At 42.6% G+C, this 25324-nt stretch overlaps 1 protein-coding gene across 1 annotated transcript in view; it reads right to left on the reverse strand.

Annotated features, from left to right (window-relative positions):
- Positions 1-500: 500 nt before the first annotated feature.
- Positions 501-25324, reverse strand: part of GDAP2 (ganglioside induced differentiation associated protein 2) — a 61289-nt gene continuing 36465 nt past the window's right edge. Inside the window, exons 10-13 of the mRNA XM_056117394.1 lie at positions 24056-24195; positions 23088-23142; positions 13678-13821; positions 501-1326 (exon numbers count right to left, since the gene is read on the reverse strand). Coding sequence (XP_055973369.1) covers positions 1279-1326; positions 13678-13821; positions 23088-23142; positions 24056-24195 — 387 coding nt within the window. The 3' untranslated portion in view covers positions 501-1278. The remainder of the gene's footprint in view (positions 1327-13677; positions 13822-23087; positions 23143-24055; positions 24196-25324) is intronic.

Here is a 25324-nt window from a genome sequence, read left to right on the forward strand (position 1 = left end):
TTACAATACCTCAGCGAGGTGGGCACCACAATTCTAATTCTTAAGTCTATACAAGGTGAGGCTGAGCCGGAGTCCAGATGCAAAAAATGGCCTGGAATTTTGTTTACAGTGAAACCCTTCATCCATCTAATATAGATGCAACTCAAGAGACACTACTAGAAAATGTCTGTAGAGGAAAATAGCCCTAAATGTCAAAAGAAAATAACTGCATATTCTAGTAAGACAGAGTAACTCTGGAGAGGCTCTCTGACAGAATCTTAAAAGACGGCTTTAAGGGTACTTATCTATGTGTATCTCACTGTGATTCAATTTAAAAAGCAATTAATTTTTGAAAAAAGAGTACTGGTGTGTGCACTTCTTATGAACAAGGACAAAGAGATCAAATAGCCCACAATGTTAGGAAGATGATTAAATATTAAAAAAAAAAGGCAAAACAAAACAAAAACAACACTTTAGTCCTTAGGTCTTAACTGGTGTAATAAAATTCTAAGTCCTATATTTTGCGAATGGCTTTAATGTTTTCAATCAGATACATTGCCATATCCTTGGTCCCAGATGATTCTCATTTATCGGGGCCAGAGTGATAGTACAGTGGGTAGTTAGTTACATGTGGCCAACCCGAGTTCAACCTCCAGCACCACATACGATCCTCCAAGCCCCACTGGGAGTGATCCCTGAGTGCAAAGCCAGGAGTAAGCCCTGAGCACTGCAGGGCATGACCCCAAAAGAAAAATAAAACAAAACAAAAAAACTCAAAAAATAGATTATTCTCATTTGTCATAACCAAATTTGCTGTTTAAAATATAAAGCTAGGATTTGAAGCAAACAATACAACCAGTCAGCAAGTGTACATATATATATATATATATATACATATATATACATACATTTAGAAATACTTGAGTACACAAAAGAAGCATGCAATGTCACAGAGATGATATAAACAACGGTGGCTTGTCTAATGGAGAGTCCAGTGTCCTGTAAAGATACTGAAAAGTTTGTTCCCCATCTTCTATTAACAACTCTCTTAAAAATGAATGTTTTTCTTTTTCATTTGATACAAATATACAAATTTAAAATAAGTGTGCAGTTCAGTATGGCCTACCATATTCAGATTGCTTATGTGGCAGAAAATATACAGTCAATAAAAAAATACCAGAGAGGTGGGGACAAAAGGCTCCCTGGGTCTGTACAGCGAAAATGAGTATCACTTCACTAGATAGTGATTCATGAAGAAAGTCACATCCTTGGAAATCAACAGCACTGAGAGATGGCAGGTCACAAATCTGGCGATGGGGGATAAGATGTATAGTAAGGCCCATTTTCCTGTGCAAAAAAAAAAAGAAAAGAGACAAGAATATTCAGTTATAAGACCAATTATACTGGGTATGTGCAAAATAGGGTTTTATAGTCGAGACTCTGTCTGGTCCTATGTGAGCCCTCAGATCCAGTGAAGTTAGAAGACAGTGAAAAACAAGCACAAGTAATCAGAATAACATTTTAAAAATAACATCACCACTTATTACAGATTCAAAATACTAGAAACTGTATCAGTACTCCACCCCACCAGCACGCCCCTCACATAATGCTATGGGGTAGGTAACATCCTAATTTTACAGAAAGGGCAAACAAGCCCACAGACTGCATCGTTCACCTACGTCCAGAACCAGTAACGAGAGGCTGAATTTAGACCTATATCTGTTCAGATCTCATGCCCAGATTCTGGGGTTTCTTGGGTCAGACTGTACTGTCTTTACTATGTACAAATCTTAACAGAGTTATGAAACAAAAAGCACATTATCACAGGAATTTAATAACTTTAAGTGTTTTGGCAGAAATGAGCTTTCTCCATGACATGCCTGAGTGGCAAAACTTGAAACAATTATAGTCCTCAGGGGTTTTTATTTAAGAACAAGAATGAGGGGCAGGAGTGAGAGCACAGCGGGTAGGGCGATTGCTTTGCACGCAGCCTGACCCAGGTTTGATTCCCAGCATCCCATATGGTCCCCTGAGCACGGCCAGGATTAATTCCTGAGTGCATGAACCAGGAGTAACGCCTGTGCATCGCTGGGTGTGAGCCCCCCCCCCCCCCCCCAAATAAAGAACAAGATGGAGAATTAAAAGCCAAAATTTTTAATGTCAAATGTAGAGAGCAACAAATCAGTGTAAGGGGAAATGTTCTTGAATTTATTTTGGCTAATTTTATCGTAATAAAAATCAAGGCAGCTAATCTCCACTACCTCCACTACCCACCGCAGCTATGCTCCAGGTTGCTTTCTGGACACATAAGACACTTAATACCCATCTTCCAAGATTACTCCACCATATTTGATGGGGTTCAAATATGGTTTGAACCATGGGAACACCTGCAAGGGCGATTAGAGGCCGCCCTGTCAGCCTCTATCCCTCTTGGAGAGCCTGGCAAGCTGCTGAGCCTGGCAAGCTATCCGTGGTGTATTCGATATGCCAAAAACAGTAAAAACAGTGGGTCTCATTCCACTGACCCTGAAAGAGCCACCAATACGGCAGTGTTAAAAAGGATGAGGAAGGAGAGGCTGATAAAATCTCAAGGGCGAACTAGGCTGCCAAAACAAAGGACTAAAATGACTGTCTGTACTTTCAATGCACGTACGCTGGCATCAGATGCATCCATTGAGGACCTGATGGTGCAAGCGTGGAAGATTAAGTACGACATCATAGGTCTGACCGAGACGAGAAGGCCTCAACCACATCACGCCATTTTCGACACTGGAGACGAACTGTTCCTCGGAACATGTGACAAAAGAGGCATCGGTGGTGTCGATGTCCTTGTCAACACAAACTTGGCCATGAGCACTGATTCATTTGAATGCCTAACAACCCGAATTGGATGATTACACTTGAATAGATGGGGCTCACTGCCAGCAGTTTCTATCTTCGTTGTCTATGCACCAACATCCAATTACGATGAAGGAGAAATTGAGAAGTTCTACAAAGAAGACCACACCTTCTACAAGATCACTGTCAGTGATTTTAATGCCAAGATAGGACCGAGAAGGTTGCAAGAAGAACTCCACATCAGGACCCATGGCCTACAATGGAATGAATAGGGTGAGAGGCTGAGTTCATCATGCTGACAAAGACCATCCATGGTAACTCACAGTTCCAGAAGGCCGAACCACATATTGGACATGGAAGTCTCCTGGAGGACGGTTCCACAACGAAATTGACCACATCATATTCAAATGATGGTTTTGCCTGTCCTTCGCCAACTACAAGACCAAGATGACTGCCCTATGACGTCCTGATGGATCTATCACATCTTCTAGAAGGGCAATGGAGAAGATTATTCATGACTTCTACTCAGATCTCTTTAATAGCCACGTTCACCTGCCCACATACCGAATTCCGCAGGATGGATATGTTGCTCCCAACATTCTCTCTTCCAAAATCTGACACGCCATCTCGTCAGTAAAGAAACAAAGAGCACCTGGCCTAGACAAGGTCAGACCTGAACACCTGAAGAACCTACCGTCAGTATTCATCAATACATTGGCTCGGCTCTTCACATGCTACCTGTCTGAATGCAATGTTCCGTCCCAATGGAAAACCAACAGGACAGTTCTACTGTACAAGAAGGGAGACAACCAAGACATTGGCAACTATCGCCCGATCTGCCTGTTGTCTGTCGTCTACAAGCTCTTCACTCGAGTCATCCTGAATAGGATTGGCAGAACACTAGATGAAGGACAACCATGCGAGCAAGCCGGATTCCGAAAAGGATTTAGCACCATCGACCATATCCACATGGTAACCAAGCTCATTGAGGTTTCTCGGGAGTTCAAGATGCTGCTCTGTCTAACGTTCACTGATTTAAAGAAGGCCTTTGATTCTGTTGAGATGAAAACGGTCATCAAACCCCTAGCCAATCAGGGCGTTCAAACTCAATACATCAGGATCCTCCATGAGCTGTATTATGAATTCACTACCAGGATCTCACCATGCTACAAAGAAGTGATCATCCATGTCAAGAAAGGGGTTAGACAGGGTGATACTATTTCACTGAAACTCTTCAGTGCCACCCTCGAGAATGTCATGCGACAACTGGAATGGGAAGGAATGGGAGTAAAGATAGATGGTCGGCAACTATACCACCTCCGCTTTGCTGATGGCATCGTTCTAATAACACCAAACATCAGCCAAGGGGCACAAATGCTGACCGACTTTGACCGTGAGTGTGGAAAGGTTGGATCACAGCTGAATCTCACAAAGACAATGTTCATGAGAAACAGTCTTGTTCCTGACGTTTCATTCACTCTCAACGGAACGACCATCTCCGAATGCAACATCAGTAATGGGATGTCAAGTGATCAAGTGATCATTTCTTATCTCTAAGGCATTTCTTTGATAAATCCTTGTTCTTCAATAGATCACAGAAAATGCATAGCATCAACTGGTACTTGTTAGGCACAGAGTATGGGAGGTAAGATGGAAGCAGTATTTCTTGATGGTAAATTTATACTATAGCGATGAAGCATTAAGAAACTTATGAACAGTCAATGCCCCCAAATATTTTTTTTGGCTTTTTGGGTCACATCTGATGATGCACAGGGTTACTCCTGCCTCTGCACTCAGGAATTACTCCTGGTGGTGCCCCGGGAACCATATGGGATGCCAGGGATCAAACCTGGGGCAGCTTCATGCAAGCAAATGCCCTACCCACTCTACTATCGCTTCGCCTCCCCCCCGCTCCAATTTTTCTCTATAAATTAGTGGCTAGTGGCAACAGTATTACTAAACACTATTTAATTAGTATCTATTTATTACTATTTGGCCCTCCCGTTGATCGTCGATTTGCTCGAGCGGGCCCAGTAACGTCTCCATTGGAGACTTTGTTGTTACTGTGTCTGGCATATGGAATACTCTCGGTAGCTTGCCGGGCTCTCCTATTTACTATTACTAAATACTACTGCCAAACACTATTCCCAATTAACCTACCAAATAGGGAAATTCCACTTCCTGATAGCTAGAGAAACTAATTATCACTGAGTATTAGATCTATTAAGTCTTGAACATAGCAGGAGATGAAATCTTCTCAGATGACAACATTTCCGAATAATGTTGCTAAATCAGATGACATCTGATTCTGTGTGAGTCTAGAGCCCTGCCACTGCTCAGAGCAGATGCTTCAGAGAAGCAACTGATCCTGGAGGAGCACAAGCATAACACAAAAATCTGAGTAGGAAAACTTACTTTCTCATCTCACCAGCGAGTGAAAGAAAATTTTAAAAAAATTCAGAAAACATGAAGAAAAAAATTTGCACATAATACTTCAGGTATGAGGCTAAAGTGTTCTTGTGACTCAACAACAAAGAATATGCAATAATCTCATGTAAAAGTGGAGTCAAGTAAGAGATACTTCCTCAACAAAGACAGACATACAGGTAGCCATTGGGCATATGAAAAAATGTTTGCTGTCAGTTGTTATTAGGACAATGCAAATCAAAGTAATAGTGAGATGTCATCTCATCCTAGTGAGAATGGTACATATCAACAAGACTGAAAATAATCAGTGTTGGTGGGGATGTGAAGAGAAAGGTACCCTCATCACTGCTGATAGGAATTCATCTGGTTCAGTCTCTATGAAAAGAAGCATGGGGATTTCTCAGAAGTGTAAGAATACAACCCAGAGATTCTACATTTTGCTATATTTCCCCCCCAAACACAAGGACATTACTTTTAAAGGATGGATACACGCACACTAATGTTCACAACAGCACTTGGTATAATAGCCAGGGCATGAAAACAATCCATATTTACAAGACAGATGAATGGATCAAGAATTGGTATATATATGCAATGGAATACTATGCAGCTCTAACTAAGACAGAACAAAATCACGCAATTTGTATCAACATGGATGAAACTAGAGGGTATCACGCTGAAAAAAAGCTAGACATAAGGAAAGGGACAGATACAGAATGATTTCGCTCATATGTGGGACAAGATCTACAACACGGCAGCAGCAAAAGGCAACGCAACGGAGGAAGTGATCCACACAAACTGGTGGCGAGGGTGACAAGGGAGAGGTGGAGGTCTTTGGGAGAGGGAGGAGGTATACTGGTGATGGGAATGGTGTTGCAATTATGTGCACGAGAAACCACTAACAGCATTCAAACTACAGAATCTTAATAAAATGCTTTTTTTAAAAAAATTGTGGCATATAAATACAAAAGAATATTACGCAGCTGTCAGAAAAGATGAAACCATACAATTTGCTGCAATGTGTATAGAAATGGAAGGTATCATGTTAAGTGAAGTAGATCAGAGGGAGGATGATCTCACTCATCTGTGGAAGACAGTCAAAAGAAGAGAAAAACAGTACCCAACAGTGACAAATCCTCGCCATCGGAGTGCAATCAATCACCAAGGTGGGTGAAGGGAGAGAGAAAGAACAGGCTAGAAGAAATGCAGGAGCAGCTGGTGGAGAGTTGGGGGTATTTTGGGGGTAGTGGTTGGAGGTATCATAACTTTATATATCAATACTATAAACTTGAAAACTATTACAGCTTCCTAAACTATAATAGGTAAAGGTAAAGGCCTTCCCGTTGATCGTCGATTTGCTCGAGCGGGCCCAGTAACGTCTCCATTGGAGACTTTGTTGTTACTGTGTTTGGCATATCGAATACTCTCGGTAGCTTGCCGGGCTCTCCGAGAGGGGCGGAGGAATCGAACTCGGGTTGGCCATGTTGGCCGCTTGTAAGGCGAAGGCCCTACCGCTGTGCTATCGCTCCAGCCCATATAAACTATAATTATTCAAAAAATAATGACCCCCCCACTGTTTTCCAATTTCATACTAAGATCTGTTTTACCGCCTAATCCTGCACCCTCCGTATGCATCGAAGTTATGATACTTAAAACATGCCTAAACAGATTAATCTGTTTTGAAGTTCCTCTGAAAAGAAATAACTCCTATCCACCCACCTTTAAGATTTCTCTTCTCTTCTCCACTCCATGTTCTTCTATGGTTTCCATAACTACATTAAACTGTGATAAACTAAGAAGGCAAATCTAATTCTTAATGCTATGAAATAGAAACCTTACATTCATCTCACACTGTACAAAACAATGTCAAACACGGAAATATTTTCTCTCTTTCTGGAAATACTGTAGAAATTTGAGGAATTTTTACAACATTATTTTCTTCTTTGATTAATTTATAAGGAATACTGACTAGCCCCTTTCCTGAAATCTGGGAAGATAAAAATTAACTTCAAACATTCCTTCTGGCTTTGTAAAAGTCACCTCACTATTCTAACTACATATGTCCCCATGAAACAGATGCCCTTGGACCCTTGCTATCCAACACCACTTCCTTCCTTCACCAAATAAAGAGCCTGTACTGTGCAAGGTACAACTGAGCAGTCAAATGGACTCAATTTCTTCCCTCCAAACATTAAATTCTTCCTTGCAAAGAAGTATCTTTCCTTACAAGAGAGTATCCGCCTCCACGTTCCTACTGTGTCACAGACTGAATACAACCCCTGAGCCCTTCCTTTCTAAGGTCCCGATGCTGTCCCTCCAAATCCCCTCTCTGGAGAGGCAACAACAGAATCGATCTAGACTCCTAGGACAGAAACTCTGTCACCACAGGATTTTTCCTATTCCATCAGGAAATGCTACTCAGTGCATTTCATTCCCTGAAATGTCCGTATCTAAATGTCTCCAAGATATTCTTGTCTTTGTCACTACCAATGACTTATCGCTAGTCTCATTTCTCCTTTAGTCTTCAGTAACAGCCTCTTTCTTATCTCTATGCTGGAAGCCTTTCTTTTCTCTAGTTATTCTCTACACTGCCTCCTTACTAATCTTTCTAGTAAACAGGAATATAAATAATAAAAGGTTCTCCTTGCAGAACACTTCCCACAAAGCTCAAGTTCTGCAGCATAATATGGAAAGCTCCAGTATCTAGTCATCTGCTCTCTACCTGGCCTTCAAAAGCACCTCTGACACTCTCTTTTATTCGGCCCTATTTTTACTCTCCTCTTTGATATGTGTATACAAGTGGCTTATTATCTCAATTTTAGTATGTTGTGATAAAGGTGCAGAGAAATTATTTGTTGATTCAAGTGTTAGAAGACAGATCTTCTAATTTTATTTTTAATAATCATTATTACTAATTGGGCTGGAGCGATAGCACAGCGGGTAGGGCATTTGCCTTGCAGGCAGCCAACATGGCTGACCCGAGTTCGATTCCTCCGCCCCTCTCGGAGAGCCTGGCAAGCTACCAAGAGTATAAAGCCCGCACGGCAAAGCCTGGCAAGCTACCCGTGACGTATTCCATATGCCAAACACAGTAACACTTGTCGCAATGGAGACATTACTGGGCCCACTCATATTACTAATTAGATCTGTATTAGATATATAAAAAAACCTAAGAGAAACACACAAAACATTAAAAAAATACAAATTCATGCTTGAGTATGATTTTTGTACTTCATGAAAGTTGACTTTACAGTTTCTTGAGCATATTAAAAATGAAATTGCTTTAAAAACACTACTTTGGGGGTCAGAACCATAGTACAGCAGGTAGGTACTTGCCTTGCATGAGGAGGGTTTGATCCCTGAACCTCATCTGGTCCTCTGAGCTCACAGAGTGATCCCTGAGCACAGACCCAGGAGTGAGCACAGTCATTTAAGTTTTCTAACCATCACAACTCAATATGTTTATCTCTGCTTGAGAAATTAAATTATAAATCCAGACACTAGCTTTGAATTGTCATTCCAAAGATTTTTCTATCAAAATACCTTTCATGTCCCCTGCTATCCATCTTTTGAATAATTGGACAACCACATGCAAGAAAATGGGCTTAGACCTCTACTTAACACCATGCACAAAAGTCAGATCAAAATGGATTAAAGATCTCAACATCAGGCCAGAATCCATAAGGTACATTGAAGACAAGGTCAACAAAACCCTCCATGATATTGAGGCTAATGGTATCTTCAAAGATGACACTCCACTGGCCAACCAAGTGGAAAAAGAGATAGAAAAATGGGACTATATTAAACTAAGAAGCTTCTGCACCGCAAAAGATACAGTGACCAAAATACAAAGACAATCTACAGAATGGGAAAGGATATTCACCCAATACCCATCAGACAAGGGGTTGATATCAAAGATATATAAGGCACTGGTTGAACTCTGCAAGAAGGAAACATCCAATCCCATCAGAAAATGGGGCGATGAAATGAACAGAAACTTTCTCAAAGAAGAAATACAAATGGCAAAAAGGCACATGAAAAAATGCTCTTCATCACTAATCATCAGGGAAATGCAGATCAAAACAACAATGAGATACCACCTCACACCACAGAGACTGGCACACATCCAAAAGAACAAAAGCAAACGGTGTTGGCGTGGATGTGGGGAGATAGGGACCCTCCTACACTGCTGGTGGGAATGCAGACTGGTTCAGCCCTCTGGAAAACAGTATGGACGATTCTCAAAAAACTAGAAATTGAGTTCCCATTTGACCCAGCAATACCACTCCTGGGAATATATCCCGGAGAGGCAGAAAAGTATAGTTGAAGTGACATCTGCAATTGTCTGTTTATTGAAGCACTCTTTACAATAGCCAGAATCTGGAAAAAAACCCGAGTGCCCGAGAACAGATGACTGGTTAAAGAAACTTTGGTACATCTACACAATGGAATACCATCCAGCTGTTAGAAAAGATGGAGTCATGAAATTTTCATGTAAGTGGATCAACATGGAAATTATCATGGTAAGTGAAATTGATGTAGGCAGGTAGATAGGGAAAGGCCCTTTGCAATGAAACAAAGTTTCACGGAAGAAGAATTCTAGGAATGACCCACCTTGTGGATACAGAAAAAAAAGGCCTGAGAAGACCATCCAGGGTCATCCGCAGACCCTGAGAATATAGGCCTCCTCCCCATGAAATTCCTCTTTTTGGACCTCCCTGGTAACCTCCTTAGCAACGGACTTTTACCTGGGAAGAAGCCCCACGTGGGGGCAGGTTGGAGAAACCCTATAAAGGCCACCTGGAACAAAGGAAGGGCGCGCATATGCTGCCTGAGCCCATGTGTGCTTTAGTCCACGTGGCTCAGCACATGTGGTGCCCGAGCACATGTGTAGCCCGCATCTCCCCTCTTGAGATGTGTACTTTCATGCTTTTGTGTCTAATGCTAGGATGTGTGTAGGGGTTCTCTCTCTTCATCCTTGGAGAAGCCTGTGTTCTCTCTTGAGTACGTTACTGTTACTCTCTCTCTCTCTCTCTCTCTCTCCCCCTCTCTGTCTCTCTCTCTCTCTCTGCCCCTCCCTCTCCAAAAATCCTCCAAATCAAATCTATTTGTTTGACTGCTTGTCTACTCCTGAAACTCCTTTCTGCGAGGCGAGACAAGAACCCAGCAACCCTGGGTCCCGGGTGGCAGAGGCGGGTGGGGAGAAAGTGAACGTCTTTCTCCTCCCCGCTTCACATAAGTCACCCGTGGGGCCCACCGACATCAAAATGAGTCAGAAAGAGAGGGACATAGAAAGACTGCATTCATCTGGGGAAACACAAAGTAACAAAATAGGAGACTAACACCCAAGAGTGGCCGAGATTAGTACCAGGAATTTTACTCCACGGCTTGGAGGCCAGACGCACATGCTTGGGGAAAAGGGAGCTCAGACAGAGAAGGGAGCACCAAATAAAGGTGTTGGGAGGATCCTCCCAGGATGGGAGAAGCATGCGGAAAGTAGACTATAGACCAAACATGATTGCCACCCATTGCCTCTTTTGCAAACCACAACACCCAAAGGGGAGAGAGAACAAAAGGGAATGCCCTGCCACAGAGGCAGGGTGGGATGGGGGATTGGGGGGTGGGAGGGATACTGGGATCCGTGGTGGTGGAAAATGGGCACTGGTGGAGGGATGGGTACTCGATCATTGTGTAACTGAAACCCCAGCACAAAAATTTGTAAGTCTACAACTGTACCTCATGGTGTTTCACTAATAAAAATTTAAAAAAAGAAAAAAAAAAGGAAAGCAGTAAGAGGGACGTAGTTCAAAAGAAGAACAATCAGGCATTTTCTTCTCCAGAAATCTGCAGTAAATACATACTGACATTCTTTCTCCTCCTCCAAATATTGACCTTATCCATTTGTAGGTAATGCTGGAAACCTCACCTTGCTTACTCCAGGCATGAATGCTACTTGATCTGTATCCCCAGGCAACCCCGACCCCCTACATGTTAAAGTATCTTTGTAGCTATGATCCAGCTGCTCTAATTTTAAATCTTCTCTGGAACAGGAAACAACAAATTAACCATTAAAACACACTAAATACTTCGGTCTTTGTAGGATAACACTGCTCTGTCCTTCCTGCATAGATTCAGGTGGTTTAGGTTTATTGGGTTGCTCCCATCACAGTGCTCCCATTCCTCTGTGTTTATTTGTAACTTCTTTCTTTGTGCTCTGCTGACTTGTGAATATTGTTTTTCTCTTCTCCCTAAATCCTTTGCATAGTTTATTTAGAACAAAGTCCTTTTTGTATGGACACAAGAAGGCATGCTTTTGTAATGTGACTCCCAGTGATATTTTCCTCGTGGGCATCAGTTCTCTCACCTAAGCCTCAGCTGCCTTTACTTCCTAGCGCCCCCAAAAGCAGGGTCCTGACGAGGGACTGGATGGAACCCGGGCAAGCGGTAAGCTAGGTGCTACCCTGGCATCGAGATGGGCCTGGCCAAAGCGCCATAATGCTTAACTATAAGTTAAGAGCTTGGTCATGGGCAAATGCTGTCATGATCCAAAAAGTAGTAACTAGATTTGGACCCTGCTGGGGTTAGGAATGATTAATCAGGCCTGAGTGCTGTAGTCTGAGTCTGTGGTAAGATGTTCCCAGTGAGCTGCCCTACAAGATACCTCAATGGTATCTCTTACAGTGTCCATATAAAACTAACGATGTTGATAGTTCTTGGACTGAAGAAAGGAGAAAAACACCTTAGGAGATATTTTGCCTGGGGCAGTCAGGAAGGACTTTAGAATACCTATTAGGCAGGCCCTCAGGAAGGGTTTTCTTATTTTGATTTTGCTACCCGACTGGGTGCTGGGGAGTTGGAGAGACAGGAGAGCTGGAGAGAGAGAGAGAGAGAGAGAGAGAGAGAGAGAGAGAGAGAGAGAGAGAGAGAGAGAGAGAGAGAGAGAGAGCAGGGCGGCCACTGAGAGGCTAGCAAGGGGCACAGAGAGAGAAGAATGCAGAAGAATAATACAGGAGCAGGCATGTAGAGAGAGAGAGAGCCCAAGCTGCAAGATGGAGCGTGGAGAGATGAGCAGGAGAGACAGAAGGAGACTGAAATGAGGAGCAGTGTGAGACCAGAATAGAAGGCTCAGAGAGACTGGGGCAGGCGCGTGGGGAGAATGGAATAAATGGCCTAGAAGGATAGCTGGTTAGGCGCTTGCCCTGCGTGCAGCTGACCTGGGTTCAATTCCTGTCACCACACATGTCACCTCTGAGCACAGCAAGCTGTGGACAATTCTCTTCACCCCACAATAAATTTATAAATACTTTGATCTTCACATTCGTGGGAACAGATTAAAGAAAAGCTATAAGAAAAAGATGTATTATATGCTTATCCTACTGAATACATTTTGTACAACAGAGAAGAATAATTCATTCTAAACAATGTAATTTTCAAATATATTTCCTGACTAATGCATACAGGCACAGAATGAGCACACTTTACTGAGGAGATGATTTTTCAACCAAGCACCTCATTATTTTAAAATTGCTAAAATTACCACACATCTCATTATTTTAAAATTACTAAATACTGTTAATAAAGATATAGAGCTTTAATAAAATTCAAGAAGTCTTCTACTTATTATATGTTAACCTATTAAGATTACACCAATGCTAATACTAACTAATATTAGTATTAATTGGTACTGATAAAGAAATGCTACTGGCTGATATTCCAAACATATTAAGTCCTTTCAGACAAAAATAAACTTCAAACAGGTCAAAGACTAGACAGGCTACCTGATTTGCAATTAACACAAGTATGTGCATCAAGAGATTCTTGTGGCTGTGCTTATGTAAATGAAGAGCCATATTATCTTATTGATGTCAAGATAATAGATGAAGGTACTTCCCAAGATAGTTAGAAAATTAGTAATACCGGACTGGAGCTATATAATGCAGTGAAGAGGGCACATGTCTTGCACATGGCCAATCCAATGATCCCCCAGCATCCCATATGGTCCCCTGAACACTGCCAGAAGTGATCCCTGAGTGCAGGGCCAGGAGTTACCCCTGAGCAATACTGGACCAAAAAAAAAAAAAAGCAGTAATACAATCAAGAGTGGTTTCAAATCTACATAAAAAACGAAAAATTCTCACTGAAAATTTTTGCTCGAGCGGGCCCAGTAACGTCTCCATTGGAGATTTTGTTGTTACTGTGTCTGGCATATCACTGAAAATTTTATTGGAGGGAAAAGCCTTCTCTGTGGACAAGGTATTTTTCTAAAGTTATTGTTAGAAAAGAATGCTAACTGGTACTCTGCAGTTTACTAAAACACACTAACTGACTAAATGCGTCAGTATTATCTTGTAATGAAAGGACATTCTGCTCAGAAGCACTGTTCTACAGAACAGTTAAGATGCACCATGACAGAGAACTCCAGGCATTCCTTACCCTGGCATCATATTCAAGGACGAAAGGAGGAAAGTCGATCTGTTCTGGCGATATAGCAGAAAAGAGCTGGTGCAGGCTGTCCACATGGTGGATTTTATCCTTCAGTCCTGAGACAGAAAAGGTGGTAAAAAACCATGTTGATACCTGAATTAATAGAAGAGATAAAGAACTTAAGTCAGTAGCCTGAGGTGGGAATCCAAGCACGATTTTGAAAACTGATACAAAATAAATATAGTTTAATATTTTAAATTAATTAATTCAAAAATTTAATTTAATAAATTAATTATTTTTATATAGTTTAAAACTGATACAAAATATCGTTTAATATAGTCCCATTTGTTAAAGTCAAATTGGTGTCAGAGTAATCTCGGGCTAAGCCGTGTCTTTCAAAGTGCAAGTCAGAGTCCATCAGGGAGTTATGTAACTACTTCAGTGAATTATGAACACAGAAACAAAAAAAAGATGCATACTAGAGTATTACTCGGGAACCGGGAAATGAGCTTTGCTTCCTCAAGTTTCTGGTTCTAGGGCTTGCTCATAGGCTTCCAAGTGCAGTACGTGTTGTTTGCAAGGTGTCCTCTTACCGTGTGCTGTGCTCAAGGCCATTGCACTCTTTGGTAAAGTCACTGGCACTCTGCTGAATATTTCTGAATCACAGAAACTTTTTATTTGTCAAGTAAGACTGAAAATAATTTTTTTTTTTGCTTATATTTGGAGCATTTACTTTTCAGCTGCCACTTGACAAACATCTCTCTGTCTCTCTCTTGCTCAGTGATCACTCCTGGCTCTACACTCAGGAATCACCCTGACAATGCTCAGAGGACCATATGGGATGCCGGGATTGAACCGCACAGGCAAATGCACGGCAAGCACTTTACCTGGCAAACTATCTCTCCAGCCCCTTGGCAAACATCTCTTTCTTGGTCAATCCAAGTTGAAAGGGCTCTGAAAATGTGGAATGATCTTTGCTTATTTCACTTTTTATATATGCAATTTCCTATAAGAACTAGTCAGCAAAATTTGTTGGTCCAAAAAATAAAGAATTCTTGAGAGCAAACAGTACTGACACAGACTAAGCTCCCAAATTATTTTTCACTTATTATAACTAAACAATCATAACTAGTCCACATTTGCAGAAAACTTTTAAAACGTTTGTATGAAGGAATTACGGTATTGTTGCTCTCCCTACTTAATTTGCAGGAGTATATCCTCCTAGGATGCCAGCATGTGTGTAACTGTGTATATTACAAACAACTGCCACTGATGTCGCTTTGTTAATCCCTTTGCTATCCTACCATATTCTTCCGAACTCCTTCATATAGTTCACATGTTCATAAATTTCAGGCTCCCAAAACAACCTCACACTTAGCAAAAGGCACAGAAATAGAGAAGTGAACTAACAATCTCCATGAAAACTCTATTTAAGTTTCTATACTCTGTTATAATTTCGAACAGATTCTCCTCCCAACCGACCTTCTATTTAAATCTCACCGAGAACATTCTAGTGTATCAGATACTTAGACTGATTTTAATAATTTCCACAGTCCTTGAAAATCATAAAGCTACTGGATAGCAGAGGCTGGAATGAAACCCTAGCAGGGAGGGTACTGGCCTGGCGCACCGTCAACTGGAGTCAATCCCTGGCATCCCATATGGTCCCTGAAGCACCACCAGGAGTTATTCCTGAGTGCAAAGCCAGGAGTAATCCCTGAGAATTACTGGGTGTAGCCCCCCCCCCCCCAAACAAACAAAAACCAATAGCATAGAGTTTTACAAGGTAGAGAGAACCATGCCTTCTCAAGTACATAGAAAAGGATTAACCAGTAAGAGCCGTCTTATGACTTTTAAGGCTGTTCTCTTGGTGACACTACCAAAAACTGATACAGGCCTCAAACATTACTCTCTGTACGGCCTCCTTTCCCACAGTACAAAATTTATTTGGAGGGAGGATGTGTCAGGGAAGTACTTGGCACTTGTTAGAATAAAGTCAGCTTCAAAAACCCCAAACCAGGGGCTGGAGCAATAGCACAGCGGGTAGGGTGTTTGCCTTGCATGCGGCCAACCCAGGTTCGAATCCCAGCATCCCATATGGTCCCCTGAGCGCTGCCAGGAGTAATTCCTGAGCACAGAGCCAGGAGTAAGCCCTGTGCATCGCCGCGTGTGACCCAAAAAGAAAAAAAAAATCCCAAACCAGTATTTTTTTTTTCAACATTAATTTCTAATACCAAAGTGACACCAATTTCTGCAAACCAGATTAGTGAAAATTTCAGATTAGGAGTTCTTTAAACAGCTAGAGATAGTTGATAAAACAGTAAAGAACTATGGAAGCACCTGATGATTTTAAAGATTTTTGAAAGAGCTTGAGAAAATAAGACTGTGGGGTGAGAACAGAGAAGAAACTCAAGGTATATCAGGAGATATATTTGTGCAAGAAATTAAACCTCAACTGGCTAATCTGTGCTTTAAGCATTTTGTGGTGGAGTATGTATGTTTGTATGTATGTGATATACAGTAACAACTGATTCATACTCGAAAGTGAGCACAGATTCAATTAGATGTGCTAGACTGTAAGAATTCTTAACATGTATTGAATACACTGAACAGCCCAGAAAATAAGAGATGACTCTCGATGCAAGGAGTGGCTATTTGGAGAAAAGTTGTAAAGGTACAGGGGAGTGGGGGATTTTGATATCAACGCCCCTGAGATTAACTGTAGGATAACACTGGTTTGTCCTTTCTGCCTTGCCATAGTGAGCTTAGGTTTATGGCAGTGCTCCCAAGTCACTACAGTGCTCAGGTCAGATCAGTCTTTCCTAAACCTAGCAGGGTCCTAATCTCATCGTTACTTTTTGGACCATGACAGAGTTTGTCCATGACCGTGCTCTTAACTTACAGTTAAGTATTGTGGCGCTTGGCCTGGCCATTTTTGATGCCAGGGTAGCTCACAGCTTGCCCTGGGTCCATCCAGTCCCTCGTCGGGACCCTGCTTTTGGGGTGCTAGGAACTAAGGGCAACTGAGGCTTAAGTCGAGAAAACAGATGCCCAGGAGTGAATATTACTCAGTCAATTAACTCCCAAGTTACAAAAGCATAATATTAACTGTCTTCCTGTGTCTACACAAAAAGGACATTGCTTTAAAGTAAGCTATTCAAAAGACATAAGGAGAGAAGAAAGGCAATTCGTGAATACAAGTCAAGTGTCCTTGGAATGATGCGACCTTACGAGTTAACAGAGCCTAGGGGAAAAGGTGATAGACCGTTAGGGGAAGAGAGCACAGATAAGCCCAGATCTATAGGCCCCAGGAGAGCAATCCTATAAGCTTAATGTATCGCTTACTGTGTCCATACAAAATGATTAATATTATGTTTATATGTTTGTTGGACAAAGAGAGGAGAAAAACACCCATGGGATTCCGCTCTTGGGTGGGGGGTCGTCCTGCTGGATGAGAATCTGTCCCAGAAGAAGCTTCCCCTGAGGGAAGGACTTGACCTCCTTTGATTGTATGACCACACCTATGTGTAAGCCCCAACTCCTGATGCTTTGGGATTTAACTAAGGCTGGAAGAGGGGGCCAGAGGAGCGAGGAGGAGAATGAAGTAGGATCCTGAAGGAGAATGAAGTAGAATGGGGAGGCAGAAGCAGGAAGGGGAAGGATGAAGGAGCAGGACCCAAGAGGATGATGAGGGGGATCCAGAGATGAGAGAAGCAGGAGTATCAGAGGAGAATGGAGAGGAGACTGGAATAACTACAACTGATGCCGACCAGCCTGGCCCTTGTCCCTTTCTTCGCCTGCCCATCGCCATCGGCCTCCCCGGGGTGGGGGACGCGGCATGAGACTACCGAACTTAGACGGCGAGACATCTCTCGCCGCAGCCCTTTAGGAAATTCACAGGGCTGCCTTTTTATATACTGCCTTTTCCTTGATTCAGATGAGATTTTATTTCACCAAGGAAGCTCTTTTTGATCCCTTTTCCACTCTGAGCTGGAAAGGGAACTTCCTTTAAGCGTTCCAGCAGCAGTGTTTGTTCACCTCTTCATTCTCTAAACAGACGGTAAGCTCCTAGAGCGGGGATTAGCTAACTCAATACCACAAAGTCTAATTAATGCCCGACACAGAAAGTACCGATTTCAGTATGTACTGAAAGGTTTAACAAAGGGGAATAGGAGTTTTTGAACTTCTTTATTTTTGGTGAAACAAAAAGGCTTTTGTTGAAACTTATATAGAAAGATGGGAGGGGAAAGAAGGGGAGAAATGCGGGTTCAAGACAAAACACAGGCTTCTCCAGAGTGGAAATAAGCAAGCAAAGAAACAGAGACAAATAAGCAAAATACATACTCAAGGGATGGAGCGATAGCACAGTGGGGTGGGGCGTTTGCCTTGCGTGCAGCCAGCCCGGCTGAGCCGGGTTCGATTCCTCCGCCCTTCTTGGAGAGCCCAGCAAGCTCTCACCTGCATAGCAAAGCCTGGCAAGCTCCCCGTGACATATTCGATACACCATACACAGTAACAACAAGTCTCAAAATGCAGATATTACTGGGCCCGCTCGAGCAAATCAATGAACAATGGGAGGACAGTGCTACATACTCAAAAGAGAACACACTATAAAGAGCAAGTCTTTTTTTTTTTTTTTTTTTTTGGCTGAGGGGGCACAGGGTGGGGACTGGGGAGGTGGTTGGGCCACACCAAGCAGTCGTCTGGCTTACTCCTGGCTCTGTGGCGAGGAAACACTCCTGGTGGGCTCAAGGGACCATCTGAGTGCCAGGGACTGAGCATGGGTTGATGGCGTGCAAGGCAAGTGCCTTACCTGCTGTACTCTCTCTGGCCAAATTTACTACTTCAATGATTTTTAATGCCCCTTTCAATATTGTTCTGGGTTCCTTGAATATGCCATCCCAGACTGACACAGTGAATAGTGACAATATCAAAGAGAAAGTTCGGTGAGGGAAGAATTAAAAAAAAAAAAAAACAACTATTTCTCCATTGCATTTGTTTCCATTACTTTCATAATTTACATCCTCCAAGAATCAGAGGAGAAAATATTCAAAGCAGACAGAAATGGAAATAAAGTTAAAAGTTTTCTATGTGGGATGCATTTTTTACTTTGTTTTTAAGTTAATTTAAGTTTTAATTTTACTGTTACTTAATGTTTAATGTTACTTAATTTAAGTTTTAATTTTCAATTATTTATAACAAGTTACAAACATCATTTAGGTTAACTTGTATCACTTAGAATCTACAGTTTGAAACAAGAAAAAATTTAAAACTCTGGAAACAGACACGCACACAAGGGCACACTTCTTATTTAGTTTCTGTGAATCACAATGAATCATGGTTGGACTTTAGGCATACAATGTTCCAGCACTAATCCTTCCACCAATGACCCCATTTCCCCTTCCAGCCCCAGTATGTCTCTTTGACACACTGACACACACACACACACACACACACACACACACACACACACTACTGATCCTAAGGGTGTTGGTATTCTATAGTCCCTGTTCTATCCCAACAGCCCCAAAGTGGCAAGCTTCCTAATGCTTTGTCAATGATAGATATTCTTTCATCTAATTACTCACTATTGCAAAGTCTAGAAAAATAGAATTGCAAACTATCAACTAGAAAAAGCTTGGTCACATAACACGGGCACTCACAAAGTCCACTTAGTTTGCTTCTGGTTAGTCACCGTCACTGTCCGCCCGTTGTTCATCGATTTGCTCGAGCGGGCCAGGTAACACTGTGAGACTTGTTACTGAGTTTGGCATATCGAATACGCCACTGGGAGCTTGCCAGGTTTTGCCGTGTCAGCCGCCTTCTGGTTAGTACACTTCAAAAAGTAAAGCAGTAGTGATTTATATAAGCTGTCAATTTATAATCTCTTGGGTCGCATGGCCTGCGAAAGATCTGAGTTTGGAAATCAGAACAGGATGGTTTTATTGTTTTATTACCCCTTAAGCTCATCACATGATTTTATGATGACAAAGATCCTATTTTTGGTTTTGATTTAGTACAAAAGAATGGTAAGTTTCATTTCATCACATGCCTTTTATTCATTCAAGTTACCCTTCCAGGACAAAACTGTTAGGAAGTTATGTGATGGCTTTCACTTTCTACGTCTGTGCTTCAGTCCCTGCATGACCTAGCACTATCTTCGAGCTGAAGCGACTTCCGGTTGATGGCCAAGCTACTGGTGCTAATACCAAAATTTTGGGTACTATCCATCCATGTATGTAACAGGAAGGACAGCTATGTGTTGGCTCTGGTGTTGTGGATGAGGGAACTGTTCATTTTGACTTTAGGACCTATGTATGAGGAGGGAGGAGTGAGGGGAAGGTTTTTCACTAAAATATTTTAAAATTTATTTTGAAATAGGGCTAGAGCGATAGCACAGCAGTCGGGCGTTTGCCTTGCACACAGCCAGCCTGGCCAAGCTGGGTTCGATTCCTCCGCCCCCTCAGAGAGCCCAGCAAGCTACTGAGAGAATCTCGCCTGCACAGCAAAGCCTGGCAAGCTACCCGTGACGTATTCGATATGCCAGACACAGGACCAACAAGTCTCAAAATGGAGATGTTACTTGGCCCACTTGAGCAAATCGATAAACAACGGGAAGACAGTGTTTGTATTTTATTTTGAAATGAAATCATTTTCACTAAAATACTTAAATTTACATATTAATTAAACTAAATCTTTAAATAATTTTCACTAAAATTAAAAAAAATATTTATTATTGGCAAGTGGTACTCAGGAGATACAGGACATCCAAGGGGTGGCCATCACAATCACACAATCACAACCATCCTGTTGTTCGTCGATTGCCTCGAGCAGGCCCCAGTAACGTCTCCTTCGTCCTAGCCCTGAGATTTTTAAAAAAGTGCCATATTCGAGGCTCTTTCAGAGTTAGGAGAATGAGACCCTTCATTGTTACTGGTATTTGGCATATTGGGTACGCCACGGGGAGTTTGCCAGACTCTGCCGTGTGGGCAGGTTACATTCGGTAGCCTGCCAGTTTGTCCAAAGTAGGAATGAGATGATAAGAGCGCTTCTGGGAGCTGGGTTTTATAGTCTCTGAGTCTTGGCTGTTGATGGGATTACATGGTGCCAGGGAGCCAGTTGGTGGGTGTGACCCCCACCTACTGGAATTTGGAGGATCTGGGTGGAGGATGCTCAGCCCCGATCCGAGTAGGCTTGGAGATCTCAGCCCCAGGATCCGCGTGCCTTTGTTCCCCTGCCGGTACCTTCATGTACCTTCATGGGCCCTGCCATGTGGGAGATAATCTCATCCCCAGTGGCACTGGGGCTCAGGCGGCACCTGACAACGCCTGGGGAACCTCATTCAGCACCACAGAACCACAGAACAGGTCAGTGTTTGTTTAGACTTTCTGCCATAAAACTGACTTTTGATGACCTGCCCAGAGTTTAGGCGTGCTTTTGCGATTTATTCAAATTCATGCACAAGCATCAAAAAACTCCCACTGAAATGAAGATTTTCACTACACCAGAAAGTTGGCTTCTGCTTCTTTTTTTCCTCTTTCCAGAGGCAAACTGATTTTCTTTCCTTTCTTCCGTGGATTAGCTGTAGCTAACTGCAGAATCTCTTGTCAATGGAACCCTACAGCATGACTTACATGGACGGCTTATTCTACCCGACAGATTGTTTCTAAGATTCTTCCATGCTACGTACACTAGCACATTCTCTTTTAGTACCAAATGATATTCCATTACAAGAATATTCCAGTTTAATTATTCATCATTCTACTGATGGACATCTGGGCAGTCTCCAGCTCTTGTTGCTGTGACTAAAGCTTCTATGAATGCCACGCTGAAGGCTTTTTATGTGTGGAGGTTTCCATTCCATTTGAGTAAAACGCCTCACGGAGGAACTGCTGGGTTACAGACTAGGTATATGTCTGGCTCGGAAGAAGAAATTGTCACAACTGTTGTCAAAGCCATCACACAATTTCCTGTTACTACTTATCACATAGAATTTCAGCTGTTCCACGTAACTAGAAACATTTGGCAAATGCTTAGGAAGCATTACAGTCATCACTCCAGGATCCCAGGGACAGGCAGAGCGAGTATTCCGCAGTGGGAGGAAGATGTATCCATCGAAGAGGAAAGGAGCCAATGATAAGAATAAATTTGTCTGGGAGGTGGGAATAAGGAGATGGGGCACTTTTACTGATGTTTTCTAAATTCTCAGTAAAGGACCAAGCCAGGACCTGTGATGGAGTGAGGCATGCGGGTGGGCCGTGCCCTGAGCGCCTGAGGGACGAAACAGACCCCTGGTCGGGACACAGTGGAGGCTTCCACAGGGCAAGCCGAGTCACTAGGCTCCAGGGTTTCCCCACCAGTGCTCAGAACCCAGAGACAGGAGGGAAGAAGGCAGAATGATGGGTTATTTCCAAATCAGATTTTGATCGCCAGCATGCTGAACAAGGAAGAGGCTATGATTTCAGGTACTGACAGGCTGCTGAAGCGATGAAACAAGAGTTTGAGGCTGTCCAAAGAGAAAAAATAAAAACAATGAGCTAAGATTTGCTGGAAACTCTTGAAAAAAGATGTCCTGATGAGGTTAAGATATAGAATTAGATACTATTGTAAGACAGAATTGTAATGGTAGAGCTTGTGTGTTGCCCTGTGAGGTCCTGGATGTAATCTCCAGCACAACACACACACACACATACACACACAAACACACACACACCACTCCCACACTTTCTCACACACACACATAACACACACATGCAATTAGAAGGAAAAATATAACAATTAAAGGAGTACCTACTAGTCACAGTACTGGACATAAAAGGCTTTTTTGGGCTTTCTTTCTGATCCACACTCAACTTCTCTCAAGGCTTACTCTTGGTTCAGTGCTCAGGGATCACTCCTGGTGGTGCTCAGGGGACCAAATGGAGTGCGGGGATTGAACCTGGTTAGCAGCATGCAAGGCAAGTCTCGTATCTGCTGTACTATTGTACTATCTGGCCACACACACACACACACACACACACACACACACACACACAGTTTGTTTTGTTTTAAAAAAAAAAAAAAGCAATTGCTGAGCTGAGACTGAAAGGACAGACAGAAATTAGTCATAAGGAGAGGAAGAAAAATGTTCTATAGCAACAGAACGAGCAAAGAGGAATAGAGAACGAAGACTCAAGGGCTGAGAGGTAAACGGCTCCTGAGGGTTGCCTAGAGTTTCACAGTGCCAAAGACCCTACAAAGACCCTAGAGTTATAAAGAGCCAAAACAGAAGAACCACGACTCAAGACCAATTAGCGGGAAAGTTATACAGGAAGATTCGTAGCCACAATGGTGACTGTAAAATCAGATGCCGAAATCTACCTTGCCGGTATGCAGTGGACTTAAATTCAAGAGTTAGCGAAAAACAAAAAATACTGTACCTTTGAGCGAAATGTTGGATGAACAAAATAAACAGCCTTCAAGTTCCTCTTGTACCTGATTCAAAATCAAAACAGGATCCGTGTAAGTCATGTCGGAGACCAGTCAACATTTAGGACAATTCATTTGTTGCCTGAGTATAAATTATATACACATGTGAAATAAGATTTCTCAAACATCTCAATTACATTGTGAATTTTAGGTGACATTTCAAGAACAAGAGGGAGAACATTTCATTATCTAACCTCTCTCTTTTACAGGATAGTACTTCTCTTGGTGTGGAAGAGCCACTTAGAGGAAGAGCAAAGTCAAGTATTTAACAAACACTGTATTATCATTTTTGTTTAGTTTTGTTTTTGCATTTGAACCACACCCAGCTGTGCTCAGCACTTGCTCCTGGCCCAGTGCACAGGAATCACTGCTGGCAGGCTTGGAGGACACATCAGGTACTAGGGATCACACCCAGGTTGGGCAAGCACCTCACCCACTGTGCTGTCTCTCCAGTCCTTGTAAATCATTTTTAAGTATGGCGTTTTTAAGTATAAAATCTTTGGGATTAATAAACTGATACTCCACTGGCTCAAATAAAATGTTAGAAATATATTATGATAAGTGTAACACAACATTTAAGCAGAAGATGGCACTTTTGGTTATTTTCTATGCAAAGATTGGTAATGACCCCAGATCCTTCTCAAAGCATTTAAAAGGAGAGTTTACACATCACTTTTTACTTAAATGCAAAATAAAATTCGTGGTTAAGGAGCTTAAAAAAACGATCAGAATATCTAGTGCTCACGATGGCAGCACAAGTACTGAAACTGGAAGAATAATCCGAATATCTATTCCACATACAAAGAAAACTGTGATATCAAATATCCTTTCACAAATTATACAGCACTGCTTTTGACTACTCAGTAACATGAGGGAAGATGCTGTTTTCTGCTCTTGACAAATTGCAAAAAGGACTAACTTGACATCAACAACGTCGTAGAGTTTCTTCAGGAACTCGGAGTCCAGGTGATTGTACTCGCTGGTCAGTGTGTGGAAATAGACCAACACATATTCCTTCACAGCAATGTGGTCCATGACATGAATGAAGTATAACAGTGCCTGGGGGGACAGAGAGACCAGTATAAGGATCACTTCCAGTGGTCTCCCACAGGGCCCAAGGAAGGAGAGAGGGACACAGCCTGGAGAGCAATCTGACTTTTGTCCTGTGCAGGGGGGCGAATCTCTCAAGACACGGTTCTCTTTTTGTTATTGTTGTCTGATCAGGGCCCCACCCAGCAGTGCTCAGGGCTTATCCCGGCTCTGTGTTCAGATTTCACTCCCTGGCAGGGTTCAGGGGACCAGAGGTGGTGTTGGGGACAGAACCAAGTTAGGCTGCGAGCAAGGCAAGTGCCCTACCTGCTGCAGCATCACTCCGGCCCCTCAGTCTTTTTTTAAAAGAAGAAAGTGATCAGATAATTCCCAATGGAAGCACCTCTTGAGACAACATAAACAGAAGTAAGAACTTGAGGGGGCTGTGGGGCAAGCCGGAGCTTGCGTCAAGGTAGACACTGCGTCGAGATCAGTGAGATCGAGGTGGACACTGCGTCAAGATCAGTGAGACAGCAGGAAGCCACGACTTCAGGACAAGTGACATTTGCAACGCCTCAGGAAAACCCGTGTGAAAATAAAGCTGGCAGTCGTTCAGAAGACAAAACAGAAAAAGGAAACAAGCCCGTGTTTGCCCCTCTCTGAGATAATGATGTCAAAATCATGAGAAATAAAATTTCAGGACTTTGAACCGTTCTTGAAATTTCTTTTTTCCTAGTCCCTATTGACACAGGTAGTCGCTGCATCCAAAATTAATTTTTAAAAGGATGTTTAAAATTAATCTCTCTCTCTCTCCTCTCTCTCTCCTTTCCCTCCCTCCCTCCCTCCCTCCCTCTCCACGTCTGGCTGTGCTCTGGGCTTATTCCTGGCTGCACTCAGGAGCTGCTGCTCACGGTGTCTTGCAGGAACCGTATGTGGTGTTGGAGATCAAACCCAGGTTGGCCACAGGCAAGGTCAGCGCCCCCCACTACACGATCACTCCAGTCCGAAGGTTGAATTTCTTAACGCTGATCTGAGTCTAGCCAGCACATGCAGTGGGCCACACAGCATTTCCAGAGCTCAGAGAAAGTCAGATTTAAGAAGACCCAGGAAACACTGTCCAAACAAACACTGTCCCCGCGTTGTTCATCGATTTGCTCGA

This window comes from Sorex fumeus, unplaced genomic scaffold (genome assembly GCF_029834395.1).
Source record: "Sorex fumeus unplaced genomic scaffold, SorFum_2.1 ptg000001l, whole genome shotgun sequence".
Classification (NCBI taxonomy): Eukaryota; Metazoa; Chordata; class Mammalia; order Eulipotyphla; family Soricidae; genus Sorex; species Sorex fumeus.